This window comes from Schistocerca serialis, chromosome 5 (genome assembly GCF_023864345.2).
Source record: "Schistocerca serialis cubense isolate TAMUIC-IGC-003099 chromosome 5, iqSchSeri2.2, whole genome shotgun sequence".
NCBI classification, from domain to species: domain Eukaryota; kingdom Metazoa; phylum Arthropoda; class Insecta; order Orthoptera; family Acrididae; genus Schistocerca; species Schistocerca serialis.
Window position 1 is genome coordinate 60,309,749 of NC_064642.1, and position 14,067 is coordinate 60,323,815.

General features: G+C 41.3%; 1 protein-coding gene across 3 annotated transcripts in view; it reads left to right on the plus strand.

The window, feature by feature from the left end:
• Positions 1 to 14,067, plus strand: part of LOC126480723 (kinesin-like protein Klp10A) — a 327,696-nt gene that overhangs the window by 298,620 nt on the left and 15,009 nt on the right. For all 3 annotated transcript variants that reach the window (XM_050103985.1, XM_050103986.1, XM_050103987.1), the window contains exons 8-11: positions 4,945 to 5,107; positions 5,208 to 5,597; positions 5,933 to 6,099; positions 6,636 to 6,790. In XM_050103985.1, coding sequence (XP_049959942.1) covers positions 4,945 to 5,107; positions 5,208 to 5,597; positions 5,933 to 6,099; positions 6,636 to 6,790 — 875 coding nt within the window. The remainder of the gene's footprint in view (positions 1 to 4,944; positions 5,108 to 5,207; positions 5,598 to 5,932; positions 6,100 to 6,635; positions 6,791 to 14,067) is intronic.

The following is a 14,067-nucleotide window of genomic DNA, read 5'->3' on the forward strand; positions in this document are numbered from 1 at the left end:
ATGCTACCAGTGTTAAAGACTGCGATGGAGCTCCGTATGCCACGGAAAACTGGCTGACACTGACGGCGGCGGTGCACAAATGCTGCGCAGCTAGCGCCATTCGACGGCCAACACCGAGGTTCCTGGTGTGTCCGCTGTGCCGTGCGTGTGATCATTGCTTGTACAGCCCTCTCGCAGTGTCCGGAGCAAGTATGGTGGGTCTGACACACCGGTGTCAATGTGTTCTTTTTTCCATTTCCAGGAGTGTAGTTTGACAAATGTTGTTTGCAAGTTACTTGAACGAATGGTAGCCTGTCGGCTCAATTGGGTCCTCAAATCTCAGGATCTATTGTCCCCTTAGAAGTGTGGCTTCCGAGAGGGACAGTCTCCGATCGATCATCTACTTCGCTTGGAATCCGCAGTTCGGCAGGCTTTTTCCCAGCACCGCCATTTGGTTGCAGTATTTTTTGTCATACGCAAGGCCTATGATACGGCCTGGCGCCATCACATCTTGCTTACACTTCATCAGTGGGGTCTTCGGAGTCCACTTCCGATTTTTATCCGCCAGTTCCTGTTCCATCAGTCATTCAGGGTTCAGGTTGGTACTGTTTTTAGCTCTCCACGGACCCAGGAGATAGGCATCCCACAGGGTTCTGTCTTGAGTGTACTTCTTTTCCTCATTGCTATAGATGGACTTGTGGCCTCTGTCAGTCCTTTGGTCGCCCCTGCCCTGTATGTGGATGATTTCTGCATTTGGGTTAGTTCCTCTTCGATGGCCTCTGCAGAACGGCAGCTCCAGGGAGCTATATGGCGTGCCTCTGCATGGACCCTCTCACATGGGTTTCAGTTCTCTCCTTTAAAATCGCGGGTGGTCCACTTCTGTCGCCATACTACGATCCAACCTGATCCAGAGCTCTATCTCGCTGCACCACAATTGCCTGTGGTCCCACAGTTTCGTTTCATAGGTGTTTTCGACAACAAGCTCACTCGGCTCTCCCATATCAGACTTCTGAAGGTAGGATGTTTCCATAAACTCAATGTCCTTCACTTCAGTGCCCAAACTCTTTGCCTTTACAAATGTCTGCTTGCGTCTGTATATGTGCGGATGGATATGTGTGTGTGCGAGTATATACACCTGTCCTTTTTTTCCCCCCTAAGGTAACTTTCCTTCTCTGGTATTGTTACATTCCATCCTGGGTTTTCCATTGTTTGATTTTCACTGAGGAGTATTTCAGACATCAGTCTCAGAATGGCATTTGCCAAGAAAGTGACATGATTCCCTGTAGAAACTAAATTGTTGTTTAATTCAGCAGCAATGCTCAGAAAATGATGGTTGAATGCTGTACGTGTATCTGATTTATCAGTAACAGATATATTTTTGCTAAGAACTGACTTTATATCATCGACCTTGCGCTGCTGACCAGACAGTTCCTTCACAACTGACCATATGATTTTAATTTTATCCTGTGAATTAGCTATTCTATTTGCATACCACATACTCTTTGCCTTCCTAATAACATTTTTAAGCCCCCTTACAATACTGTTTGTAATGGGCTACTGCAGCCTGATGCTGACTACTTCTAACATTTTGATATAATTCCCACTTTGTTCTACATGTTATCCTTATCCCACTAGTCAGCAACCCAGTCTGCCTATAACCGCTAGTACCCCATTTAGAACGTTCTAATGGAAACAACTCTCAAAGAGCATGAGAAATGTGTTAAGGAAAGCATTATATTTGTAATCTATGTTATTGGAACTATAAACATCCTGCCAACATGTTGCCAGTGGAGTTCTTGAGGGATTGGACTTAGTGGTGCAGACTTACTGTTATGTGCCTAGTTCTTTCAGAGCACCATCAAGAACAAGTTATCACCACCATTGTACAGTTCTAGTTTCCTGGGTACAGTAAAACAGCCTGTTCCACTTCTGTCCATGTGTTACACCTGAGGATAGTATCCCCTGTGGACACTAAAAATTCATCCAAGTTCTACCTTGACAACTCCCAACAGCCAAACTGTGTGTGTCAGTGACCAATACACTGCCAGCTAGGAGGAAATGCAGAGTAAGTTGCAGCAAACCCCACCCAGAAGCTATCACAGCATGGGGGAATGACCACGTGCAAGCATAATGACATCATGGGAGCAAAGTGATACCATCGTACTAGTGACAAAACACAGTGTTTTAAGGAAGGGTAGATACAACACAACAATAAGAATTCATGTGCCAAACCAGTAGAAAAGAGCCTCTGAAGGTGAAGCTGCAGAAGTCTGAAGTCACTTAGAGAGCTGATAGTGAGCGAAAACCAGCATTATGTCATAGTTATCCTCACTGCCACAGTATGCACTGGAAGCACCAACATAAATACCCCAACCCCTTAACCAACATCTGATGCTGATTCCAACAACCCAGTGCGCAGTCTCAGCTCTTCTGTCAGTTGCAGTTATCCAGTGAGAGGAGAGGTTATGGAGGTTAACCCTCAGCATGTCTAGCTCTCTTCGATCATTTGTGGAACCACGAGCCTGGCAGGAAGGACACTGCTGCAGCCAGCTGTGTTGCCAACATATGAGCCCACACTGATGGTGGGTGGCTCCAAATAGCATCTGCTGTGGTGTGGATACATTAGGTGTCTGGCCGGCAGGCAGGTATTGGGAAACGGTACAGGCACCTGCAACAGTGGTGTGTTCGTGCAATGCGCACAGTGATGTGGGTGAGTAGGTAGGGAGGGGAAGACTGGGGGAAGGGGAAACTGCAGGGCAGAGGGTTTGAATGTAGGATGGGTGAAGTTAGCAATGCAGGTGTGCGTGTATGTGGGGGGGGGGGGGGTCTATTAAAAATTTATGCCAAGAGAATTACAAGATCAGAGGATGTCTTGCAAGGGAGATGCTGGTTATTGGGGAGGAGAGTAGAGGGTAGGAGGGTACAGATGACAAGGACCGTGAAGCAGTTATTGAAATAGTGTGTGCTGTTTTCAGCAGTGTGTTTCACCGCTTGATGGCCATTGCTTCTCTTGGGCACAGTTTGGCAGTGGCTATTCATTGGGATGGACAGCTGATTGGTTGTCATGCCCACATAAAATGTGGATCTGGTCAGTACACTCACCCAGTACGTCCTACTTATATCTCATCACAGTTCTATCTTGTAAGAGGCAGGGGCCACCTGTGAAACACATTTTGTGATAAAAATACAATAGTAGTCTCTGAGGAAATGCTGCACTCTGTGGTACTTAACATGTACCACAACACAAAGTTCAAAAATATGTTGACTCGTTTCCACCGGATGTGTGTGGCCAGTTTCACTTCTTACTTATTTACACCCTTTCGAAATGCACTAGATGGTGACTCCACATCCACTGGTCTCTGTTCCAGCCAGTGACCCCTGATCCTTTTGTTCCCACTAGCCTACAAATTGTTCATTGCCTCCAGTGGTAGTGCAGTAGAAAAAGCTAGGAATTAGCCTATGAGGAATGCCAGACATAGTCTCTAAAAAATCTCATCTGCTCATAATTAAATTTAAAGAAAAAATCAACTATTTCAAGATTCACTTACAGCCGAAGTGTCAGTACTCCATAAACATCAGTTGGCCTAATTATTAAGTAAATGAGTACTGAAGGAAATGTGTCTTTCAAGGATTGCAGCCATCATTACACAAGTCACGAAACAAACGAAGTTTCTTAATCTTTCACCATTCCATATTATATATACATCTCAGAACTTAATAATTGTTGATGTTAGTAATTCTGCCAGAATGCATATACCAGTAAAATATACAGAAGGGTCCAAAAAAATGTAGGCTCTCTTTGATAGTCAATATTAATGAAACAAAATGACGACGTTTCAATTCTTGCAGTGGGGGGAAAGGTTGCTTGGTGTTCAAAGTGACCCCCATTAGCAGCTGAACGACATCAGTGCTGCTGAACTGTTGATAGTTACAGCTGTCAGTGTTGCCAGTATGATAGCCGCACAAGACCCCTCAATGGTTTCTAATAGTTCATTAACTGTAGCTGGCCTCTGTTGATAAACTTCATTTTTCAAAGTGTCTCTTTGGTAGAAGTCAGAGGTGTTAAGGTCTGGAGAGCATGATGGTACTCAACAGCTCCTCTTCGACCTATCCATTGTCCAGGATCGATTAATACAATTGCCTGTGTGAATGGCGGGATTTTCAGGAACCCAGTACGTGCAGTTATGGCAGTTTACGGTACAATTCAGTTTGAATTGCACCTTGTCAGACAAGATAACCATCCACGCAAGCCATTCATCCTCAAGAAACATGCCTTCAAACTGTTCGCAGTACTCCATCCAGGTCATCCTCTTTCATAGCGTGCAGTGGTCTTGGAATGTATGCTTGATTGGCTTCCACTGCTCTCGCGTGCACCCTGCTTCACAGATTTTGTTATGTTACCTGGTAAAATGATGCAATGCAGCAGTGCTGGAAGGTGGACTTGTTAATGGGTTTGGTCAACCAGACTTTTTCTTTTGCACGCCTTGAACAGTACTGTTGGCTTCAGATTTATTCAGAGCATGGTAAATTGTTGTATGTGTTGGTGGCTGAGTTCGGTACACATTATGCCATTGTCTTTGTACCTCCATCATGTTTTTGTACTTGCAGTACCACTTCAATATGGCCTTGATTTGCTCAGATGACCATCTTACTTCATTCATTGCTGCACTGTCATGTACTGGAAAATTCGCACCAAGATGTGTTGAGAAAACAATGGCCTATGCTGCCACGTAAAATTGCAGCAACATGTGACTTTGCTCCAAAGATACTAACGAAGTGTGTCTAAATTTTTCTGCACCCCCTCTGTACATACTTCTGCATTATATTTGTGTGTGTGTGTGTGTGTGTGTGTGTGTGTGTGTGTGTGTGTGTGTGTGTGTGTGTACATTTCCATTTAGATTTCATTGTAAAGAAAAGAAACTGTGTAGCGTGTGGGAATTATAATTGTGATGTCTTATCTTCCAGAAATGAACAGAAAAGAAGTTGATGTTATCACTGTCCCTACAAAGGATCAGATGGTAGTCCATGAACCTAAAACTAAAGTTGACCTCACAAAATACTTGGAAAATCAGATATTCAGGTTTGACTACGCATTTGATGAAACCTGTTCCAACGAACTTGTTTACAAGTTAGTAGTATCCCAGGTGTCAATTATAATTTTTTTAGCAGCTAATGTACTGTTTTGACATTGTATATGAAGTTAAATCTACATATATTTATTTTACTAGGTACACTGCGAAACCTTTGGTGCAAACAATTTTTGAAGGAGGGATGGCAACTTGCTTTGCTTATGGCCAAACAGGTAGCGGAAAGACACATACAATGGGTGGAGATTTCCACGGAAAAACCCAAGACTGTACAACAGGGATATATGCAATGGCAGCAAAAGATGTTTTTAATTTTCTGAGGTCCTCAAAATACAAGCCTTTGAACTTAATGGTGTCTGCCAGCTTTTTTGAGATATATAGTGGCAAAGTATTTGACCTCTTAGCCAATAAATCAAAGTTGAGGGTTTTAGAAGATGGAAAGCAGCAAGTACAAATAGTTGGTCTGACCGAAACAGTAGTTGACTCTGTGGAAGAAGTTCTCAAGTTAATACAGCATGGAAATAATGCAAGGTATGTTTTGTGTTGTTAACTTTAATGGCTTCTTTGTGACTCAGTCTTCAGTTTCACCTTATTAGAGGATTAATTATAGAAATGGGCTGGAATTTGTGATTAAAGTATTGAAATTGATTATAGAATAACAAAGAATTTTATAAGTAAAATATGGAAGTAAACTACTAGTAATTTCTGTTGACCCTGTTCTGAATAGGACTGTAAAAACTTTTAATACATGGTTAAATGTTCAATACTACTACTACTACTACTACTTTTTTTAAAAAAGTTCTGTGTGCTGTACTTGTTATTGAATAACAATATTTTGTAATTGATTTAAAACTTTTTGAACATAGGACATCTGGACAGACATCAGCAAATACGAATTCTTCGCGATCGCATGCTGTTTTCCAAATTGTTTTGAGGGTAACAGGAATAAATAAAGTTCATGGGAAATTCTCCCTCATAGATTTGGCTGGCAATGAAAGAGGAGCAGATACTTCATCGGCTAATAGACAGACAAGTAAGCCCCACAAAATTCGTTAGAAAATCATTTTTCGTACTTTTTTGATTAATTGTCCATTGCAACTGTTGATAGAAAAGATTTCCTCTTTCATTTTAGTTTTAGATTAATAAGAAAGTTTGCTTCTATTATTTAAATGATGCAGTTGTGAAGTTGGTGGCTCCATATAAAGATCAGATAAAGGAATATGTAACAAGTTGTAAATGTTTAGGTGGATCATTTATTTCATTGCTATAGGTTTATACAGGTCACAAGTAAATTAATAAAATATGAAGACAATCAAGCACAATTAAGATGTTGTATCTTTTTTCAAGTTGTTAATTTCACACATTTTGCAAACACACACACACACACACACACACACACACACACACACACACACTCACATTGACTTTAAATCGAAAATGGATAACCACCAGTGCTGCTAACAGCAAAAATATTTCTTGCATGGCATAGGAGTGCTATACAATACATAAATTAATTCTTATGATATTAAAATTTCTGCATGTGAATGGACTGTGCACATTTTTTCACAGGGATGGAAGGTGCAGAAATCAATAAATCCTTATTAGCATTGAAGGAATGTATAAGAGCCTTAGGAAAGAAAGGGGCTCATCTTCCATTTAGAGCCAGCAAATTAACACAGGTTTTGAGGGATTCATTTATAGGAGAAAAGTCCAGAACATGCATGGTAAGCTATGACTTCACTGTTAGATACCAGTTATTACAAGTAAATGTTTGGTGTCACATATCTGCAGTCATGTCTTAGGAACTGTGATCTTTTTTTGCCGTAAGAAATGAACAAACACCATCTACATCACAATCCTTTTTGGTAATTCACAAAGATGTGTTGACACTGTCCATCATGTCATTTCAATTTGTTGTAGCCAGTACTGAATCCTGAAAATTAGGTTATGAATTTCCATCTTTGATAAACAAAGTCTGACTATAGTATTGGAATTGATGAATTGACAGTGATAAAGTTTACTAATGGCCAAAACAAACTTCATAACTTACATTCCCAATCAGTTGTGTTTGGTAAAGTACCAAGAAGGGAAACATTTATTTGCCATCGAAAATATGTAAGTACGAACACAACAAACAATATTTAAGAGGATAAATAGAGCCTGTTTGTCTTATCAGTTACATTGGTTCTTGCTGAACATCTTATGACCCGCTTTGTGACCACGTGTGTGTTGTGGATTGGCAAGAGAGCCAACCCACTACGAGAGGAAGCCGAAAGGCACGCGCCCCAGCTCACGCAGGCCGGCGCGAAGTCTGGAACAGGACAAGGAAGTTAGACTTTAGCAAAAAAGGACGTAGCTGTTGGAATACCCAACTTCAATCCATAAATGGCGAACATCGCCCTTGACGGTACATGCCTCACAGCACCAACAGTAACTGGCAATGGCGCCCTGCTAGGTCGCAGCAAATGACGCAGCTGAAGGCCATGCCAACCATCGTCTCGGCAAATGAAAGTGCAATCCGTCAGTGAACCACCACTAGCAAAGTCGGCCGCACAACTGGGGCGAGTGCTAGGAAGTCTCTCTAGATCTGCCGTGTGGCGGCGCTCGGTCTGCAATCACTGATAGTGGCGACACGCGGGTCCGACGTATACTAACGGACCACGGCCTTTTAAAGGCTACCACCTAGCAAGTGTGGTGTCTGTCGGTGACACCACAGTGTGTGTTCTTGTCACCTAGTTACTTACCAAATGCATTAAAGGGAAATTGAAGAAATCTTCCTATCCTTTACTTCTGTCATGCTGAATTGTCTAATGAACCTTTCAGTAACTGGGAGCTGCTTTGGGCATCGCATGATGCAGTTTAGGCACTAATTGTATTTGTAATCAGCTGACCCAACATCTGACTTATTCAGAGACCACATCTACTGAGAGTCTTAAACTGTATTTGTGTAGAAAATGTTTTCCGTTCAGTGGGAGAGAGGATCACCCTTAACCAGGTGAAAATCCAGTATGCTCCGCAAACTGCTTGAATGGATGGTAGCCAAATGACTGAGTCCTCAAATCGTGGTCGTAAACTATTGTAGCAGTATATGGAGGTTCGTCTGCTAACTATTGATGAGGCTTATCGAAAGTTTAAACAATAGTGCACTGGCCATATAACTGTATTATTAGGGGGTTGTGAAAAGTGAAAGTAAAGTACTGTGGAGTGCAACTGTGCACCATCGGCTACATTATTTACAGCAGTCAGTTTTGGAATCCACAACCCATTTTTTTCAGCCATTGTTGCAACGTAGTACGTCAACACTGAGGACAACAAACGAAGAAATAAAAGCAGATGGAACTGTTATATGCTCGGACCTTTTCCCATAGCTTCCAGTTCTCTTCCTTGAAACTGTGAGCCGTGCATATCTACTATCAGGCCACAGTCCATCTTCATGCAAAACTGTATTTGAGTACCCAGTGTGTGGACATTTGTTGCAGTCCTGATATTTGGGACTACTCTTCAATAAAAAGCTGACATAGCTGCTCCATATTTGTCAGTTAAAGACTAGCCACATGCGAAACTGTAATGCTCTCTGCTTCCTTGCCCACGCCTCGTAGGGAGCAGATCGTGCTACTCTCCCCCATATTTACCAACCCTGGTCTCCTTCCGAATGGATTATGGTTGCTAGATTTATGACTCGGCAGCACTTTCAGCTTGGAAACAATCTGATCCAGTCAGTCACTGTGGAGTAAGACTGGCCACTGGTTCCTTTGTCTCCTTGCTGAAGTGGGAATATATCCTCATCACGTCCACATCTAAGTCTACGTACATACTCCCCAAACCACCATCCATGAGGTGTATGGCAGAGTGTATGTCTCACAGTACCAGTTATTAGGATTTCTTCCCATTCCATTTACATATGGAGTGCAGGAAGAAAGATTGTTTGAATGTCTCTATGTATGTTGTAATTATTCTAATCTTACCCTTATGATCCCTACGTGAGCAATACATAGGAGATTGTAGTATACACCTAGAGTCATCATTTAAAGCTAGTTCTTGAAACTTTGTTATTAGGCTTACTCGGAATAGTTTACGTCCATCTTCAAGAGTCTTCTAGTTCAGTTCCTTCAGTATCTCTGTCATGCTCTCCCGTGGATTAAACAAACCTGTGACCATTTTTGCTACCCATCTGTATATGTTAAATATTCTCTCTTAGTCCTGTTTGATACATGTTTCACACACTTGTTCAATATTCTAGAACCGGTCACATGAGTGAGTTGTAATTAATCTCCTTTGTAGACTGATTGCACTTTCACAGTACTTTACCAACAAATTGAAGTCTACCACCAGTTTTACCCAGGACTGAGGGAATGTGATTATTCCATTTCATATCCATACAAACTGTTACACCCAGGTGTTTGTACGAGTTGCTTGATTACAACAGTGACTCGTTCCTAAAGTCATAGGATACTACATCTTTTCATTTTTGAAGTGCACAGTTTTACTTTTCTGAACATTCAAAGCAAGTTGCCAATCTGTTTACCTCTTTGAAATCTTATCAAGTTCTGACTGAACATTTATGCAGCTTCTCTCAGATAGTACTTAGTTACAAATAGCTGCATCATACACAAAAAGCTGATTTTACTATTAATATTGTTTGCTAGGTCATTAATATACAACATGAACAGTAATTGTCCCAACACATTTCCACGGGCTCACCTGAAGTTACTTATACATCTGATGATGAATCTCCATCCAAGATAACATGCTGTATCCTCCCTCCAAAAAGTCCTCAATCCTGTTACAAATTTCATTTGGTACCGCTTAGGATTGTACTTTTGACAATAAGTGTAGGTGTGCTACAGAGTCAAATGCTTCCCGGAGGTCAAGAAGTACTGCATCTATCTGACTCCCCACATGATCTGGGTTTTCAGAATCTGTACTAGTAGTCATTGAGGAGGTCATTCTGTTCAAGATACTTCATTATGTGCAAACTCGGAAAGATTCTACAACGAATTGGTGTTTTGTGTATCACTTTTATTACCCTTCTTGTAGGGAAGTGTAACTAGTGCTTTTTTCCAAACACTGGACCTTGTTCTTTCTTTGGGGGTCTGTGGTAGATTATAGTTAGGAGAGAGGCTAATTCAGCTGCAAATTCAGTATAGAATGTGACAGGGATTCCTTTGGGTCCTGGAGCTGTGTTCAATTGTATTTCACGTGTTTCTCAACACCAATGACACTAATAATTACTTATTCATCTTTTCAGTGATATGAGGATTAAATTGGGCTGATTACCATGGGTTTTCCTTTGTAAAAGAACATTTGAAAATGGAGTTAAGCATTTAAGCTTTTGCTTTGCTACCCTCAGTTTCAGTTCCTGTCTCATTCGTTAGTGACTGAGTGCTAATTTTGATGCCACTTATAGCCTTTATATACCACCAGAATTCCTTTGTTTCATGAAAGATCATTTGACAATATTCTGCTACGGTAGTCGTTGAAGGCGTCAAGCATTGCTATCTTCAGCCAAACTCGTTTCATTCGGCATCTCTCTATCTATAGCCCTACGCTTTGTTTTACATCTATTGTGCAGTAATCTCTGCTCCTTCAGAATTTTATTTTTTTTACAGTGACTGTATGCCATGGAGGCTCCCTCTCCCAATATGAACTGTTCTACTCCATCCAGTGCATTGTTGACTGTTCTTTGAAACTTCAGCCATAGTTCTTCTACATGCTCCTGCCCTGTGTTGAAAATCTGACACAGCTGATTCTTTTTATCTAGTTTACTGAACATATGTATCCTTCTGCTTGGTTTAGTTGTCCTTCGCACTTTGGTCATCATTGTTACCGCAACCCTGTCATAGTCAGTGATACCAGTTTCAATGTGGACATCTTCAAAGAGGTCAGGTCTATTTGCTGCCATTAGATCCAATTCCATTGTTAGTGGAGTCCCAATGTAATCTACCCCTCCCTCACATCTTTTGTAGATTGTCACTGACTTCAAAATTAACTGTTTTAATAAGCTTAGAGAGGAGTTAGATTTATTGATAAACTTCTTACTTATCTTTCTTTGTCTTAGTTGGCCCCAGTTCATCACTTCTAGGGACTGATTGTTGAAGCTGAAATCTTTGACATTATAGGTTCTCATGGTTCCAAGTGATGTAATAACTTCTGAAAATTGCCTGAGCAGTAATTTCTGTTTTTATGTTAATTTTATTCTCTCACATTTTTCTACCACACTGTCTTTACAATTTCCACTTAAAAAAACCGAAATTTACATTGTTTTTGCCAAAAATAAAAACATGTCCGATCACATCAGAGACATGCCTACCACTACTCCATTCTGCGGTACTAACAGTATTCCATAGAGTTTACAAATTTTCTTGACAAATGATTTTCTATTAATTTCTATTATTATTTTGTAAATTAATCCAGAAATAAATGTTATAAATTGCAATGATTTGTGTAATTAATAATAGAAATTTTAAGTGTGCCAAATATTTCGTAATTTCAAATGTTTCTAAAAAGAAGAAAATTTCAACTACACATTCAGAGCTAGTACACATTGATTGTAACAATGAAAATTAAGTAATTTCTTTTTATGGATTTCAGCCTGAAATAGAATACATCATGTACAAAATAAAACGAGCTTCTTTTAGACAAACAGCTGAGATGATATTTTAGTAAAGTTTCAAAGGGTGTCTTATCACACGCACCACTAACAAGACTGTAATTTTCCCAATTAATTGTTGGATGAGTCGAGTCTCCACCAGTGATTACAATAAGATTGGGGAACTTAAATAAAAATGAACTGAGGTATTCTCCTACATATTCGGTTACATCGAGAGACAAGTCTGGTGGACGATAGAAGGATCCAAGGACGATAGAAGGATCCAAGTATCATTTTATGCCCATCCTTGATACTGAGTTTTGCCCAAACACTCACATTCAGCTTCACTTCTGTCCTGTCTACTGTGACAAATACATACACCACCTCCATTTCCCAGTTGCCTATCCTTTTGATATACATTGAAATTTTCCCTAAACATCTCACTGCCATCAATTTCAGGTTGCAACCAGCTTTCTGTACCTATTATTATATGAGCTGTACTGTTCATCACGAGAGCTTTGAACTTGGGGACTTCGTTGCGAATGCTTCAGCAGTGTAGCATTATGATTTTAATACTCTCACCTGTCGGAGGCTTTTTCTTTTTAATCTTGCACTCGTACCTCTGTGTATCGTACACTGTAATTATCTGAATTGGATGGAGAGTCTCGTAATCTATAAAAACTTGTGTGCAGTTCACACACACAGTTGGCTACCTGAGTAGCAGCCTCTGATACGTAGTGTACCCATTTAGGGGGATGCTACAGTTCTCAACCCTATGGCCCAAGTCCAGTAAGTCACAGCCTAGTTTGTCATAGAACCTTCAAAGTATCTGGTTCAGCTCTTGCACTTGACTCAGAACCAAAGGGCAACAATCATTTCTGGGGGAATGCAGCGAATTGTGAGTTTCGTTGAAATGCCATGCACGAGGCTGGTCTTCTCAGTCTTCTCTTCCAGTCGCTGGAATGACCGAAGTATGACATCGGAGCCCAGACAAGAGGCATCATTTGTTCTGACGTGCACCCCACTGTGCAGTTAGTTGCACCCAGTTCCCTCACTGGCTGCTGGAATAGCCTCTTCAACATGTTGAATGAAGCTTCCAGGCATACACACTGAATGCATCTGGTATCCTTTCCTGTCGATTGCCACAATTTCCCTAGGGGGTACCATCATTCGCCATATGTTTGAACTGCTGACGATTAGTAGACCTCATCCTTTTGCTTTTGCCTCCTCTTGACACCAGTCTGAACAGGTGGAGTGAGTCCCACTAACTCAGTTTCTATGAAAGGCAGCACCTCAAACTTCTTGGTGAGGGAGGGAGGGGGGGCGGGGGGGATCAGTAAAACATCCTGAGTCCTCCCTGATTCTGTCTCACCCTGTGGAGGACACCTAGATCTACCATTGATATGCCACTCACAGTGGACGAGGACTGACAGAGCCAGTATTGTCTGCAGAGGAGGCAATTCGCAGGAGACGATAGTACTTGAGGTACCTCTGGTACCAGTATCACAGGTACATGACTTCAGGAGCTAAATCGCAAATGCTGATGTACTACAGTTTGCCTTTACATTATGCAAAGAACAATTATGGCTTTCAAAAATGCACGTTATTTGCATTGATATGCAATGAAATTATGGGCTGATGTATTCTTTGGCAGAACTGTGAGCCACAGTTTAGACAGTACCAACTGTAGCTCACTTACACAGTTACCTTCTGACAATTTCCTAATAATCTAGTATATCAGTTGACATCTTCAAAGTGTGGGTCCATCAGCTGAAGTGCACCTGAGGACTGTCCAACAGATTGTATGTGCTCCCCAGGTTTTCCACCCCCCCCCCCCCCCCCCTCCTCTCTTTCATTAGTACCCAAACCATGAGTTAGGATTGGCCTGCATGACCTGTGTCAAGGACATAAAGTTCGTCACTCACATGAACTTTTGCTATGTATCCCTCTCAGTTCTTCAGGAGTGTCAGGATTCTGCTTTCATTTACACTCGTGGCTCTAAAACTGTGGATAGGACAGGACATGCTCTTACGTCTCCCATTGTTCGGGAATGACGTTTGTTACTGGGAATGTCAGGGGTTTCTACGGAGCAGGTACCCATTAACAGAGCACTATGTTTCACTAAACCTCCCTCAACCACTTTTTAATTTGTAGTGACTCAACGAACAGTATTCAGGTCATTGATCGAGGTTACTTTTTTACCCTGCTTTATATATTATTCATGATATTCTCTCTGACCTTATGCGTGCTATCTGCTGAAATTGTCCTCTTGGTCCCAGGTCGTGTGGGTATGAAATGGCTGACTGTTTGGTTGGAGGAGCGATTACTTGTCCAACATTTGCTTTGACTTTAACAGGTGCCGATTTGCAAGTGCAAATAAGATAGATCACCACTTGGTGGTTATTCAATAAA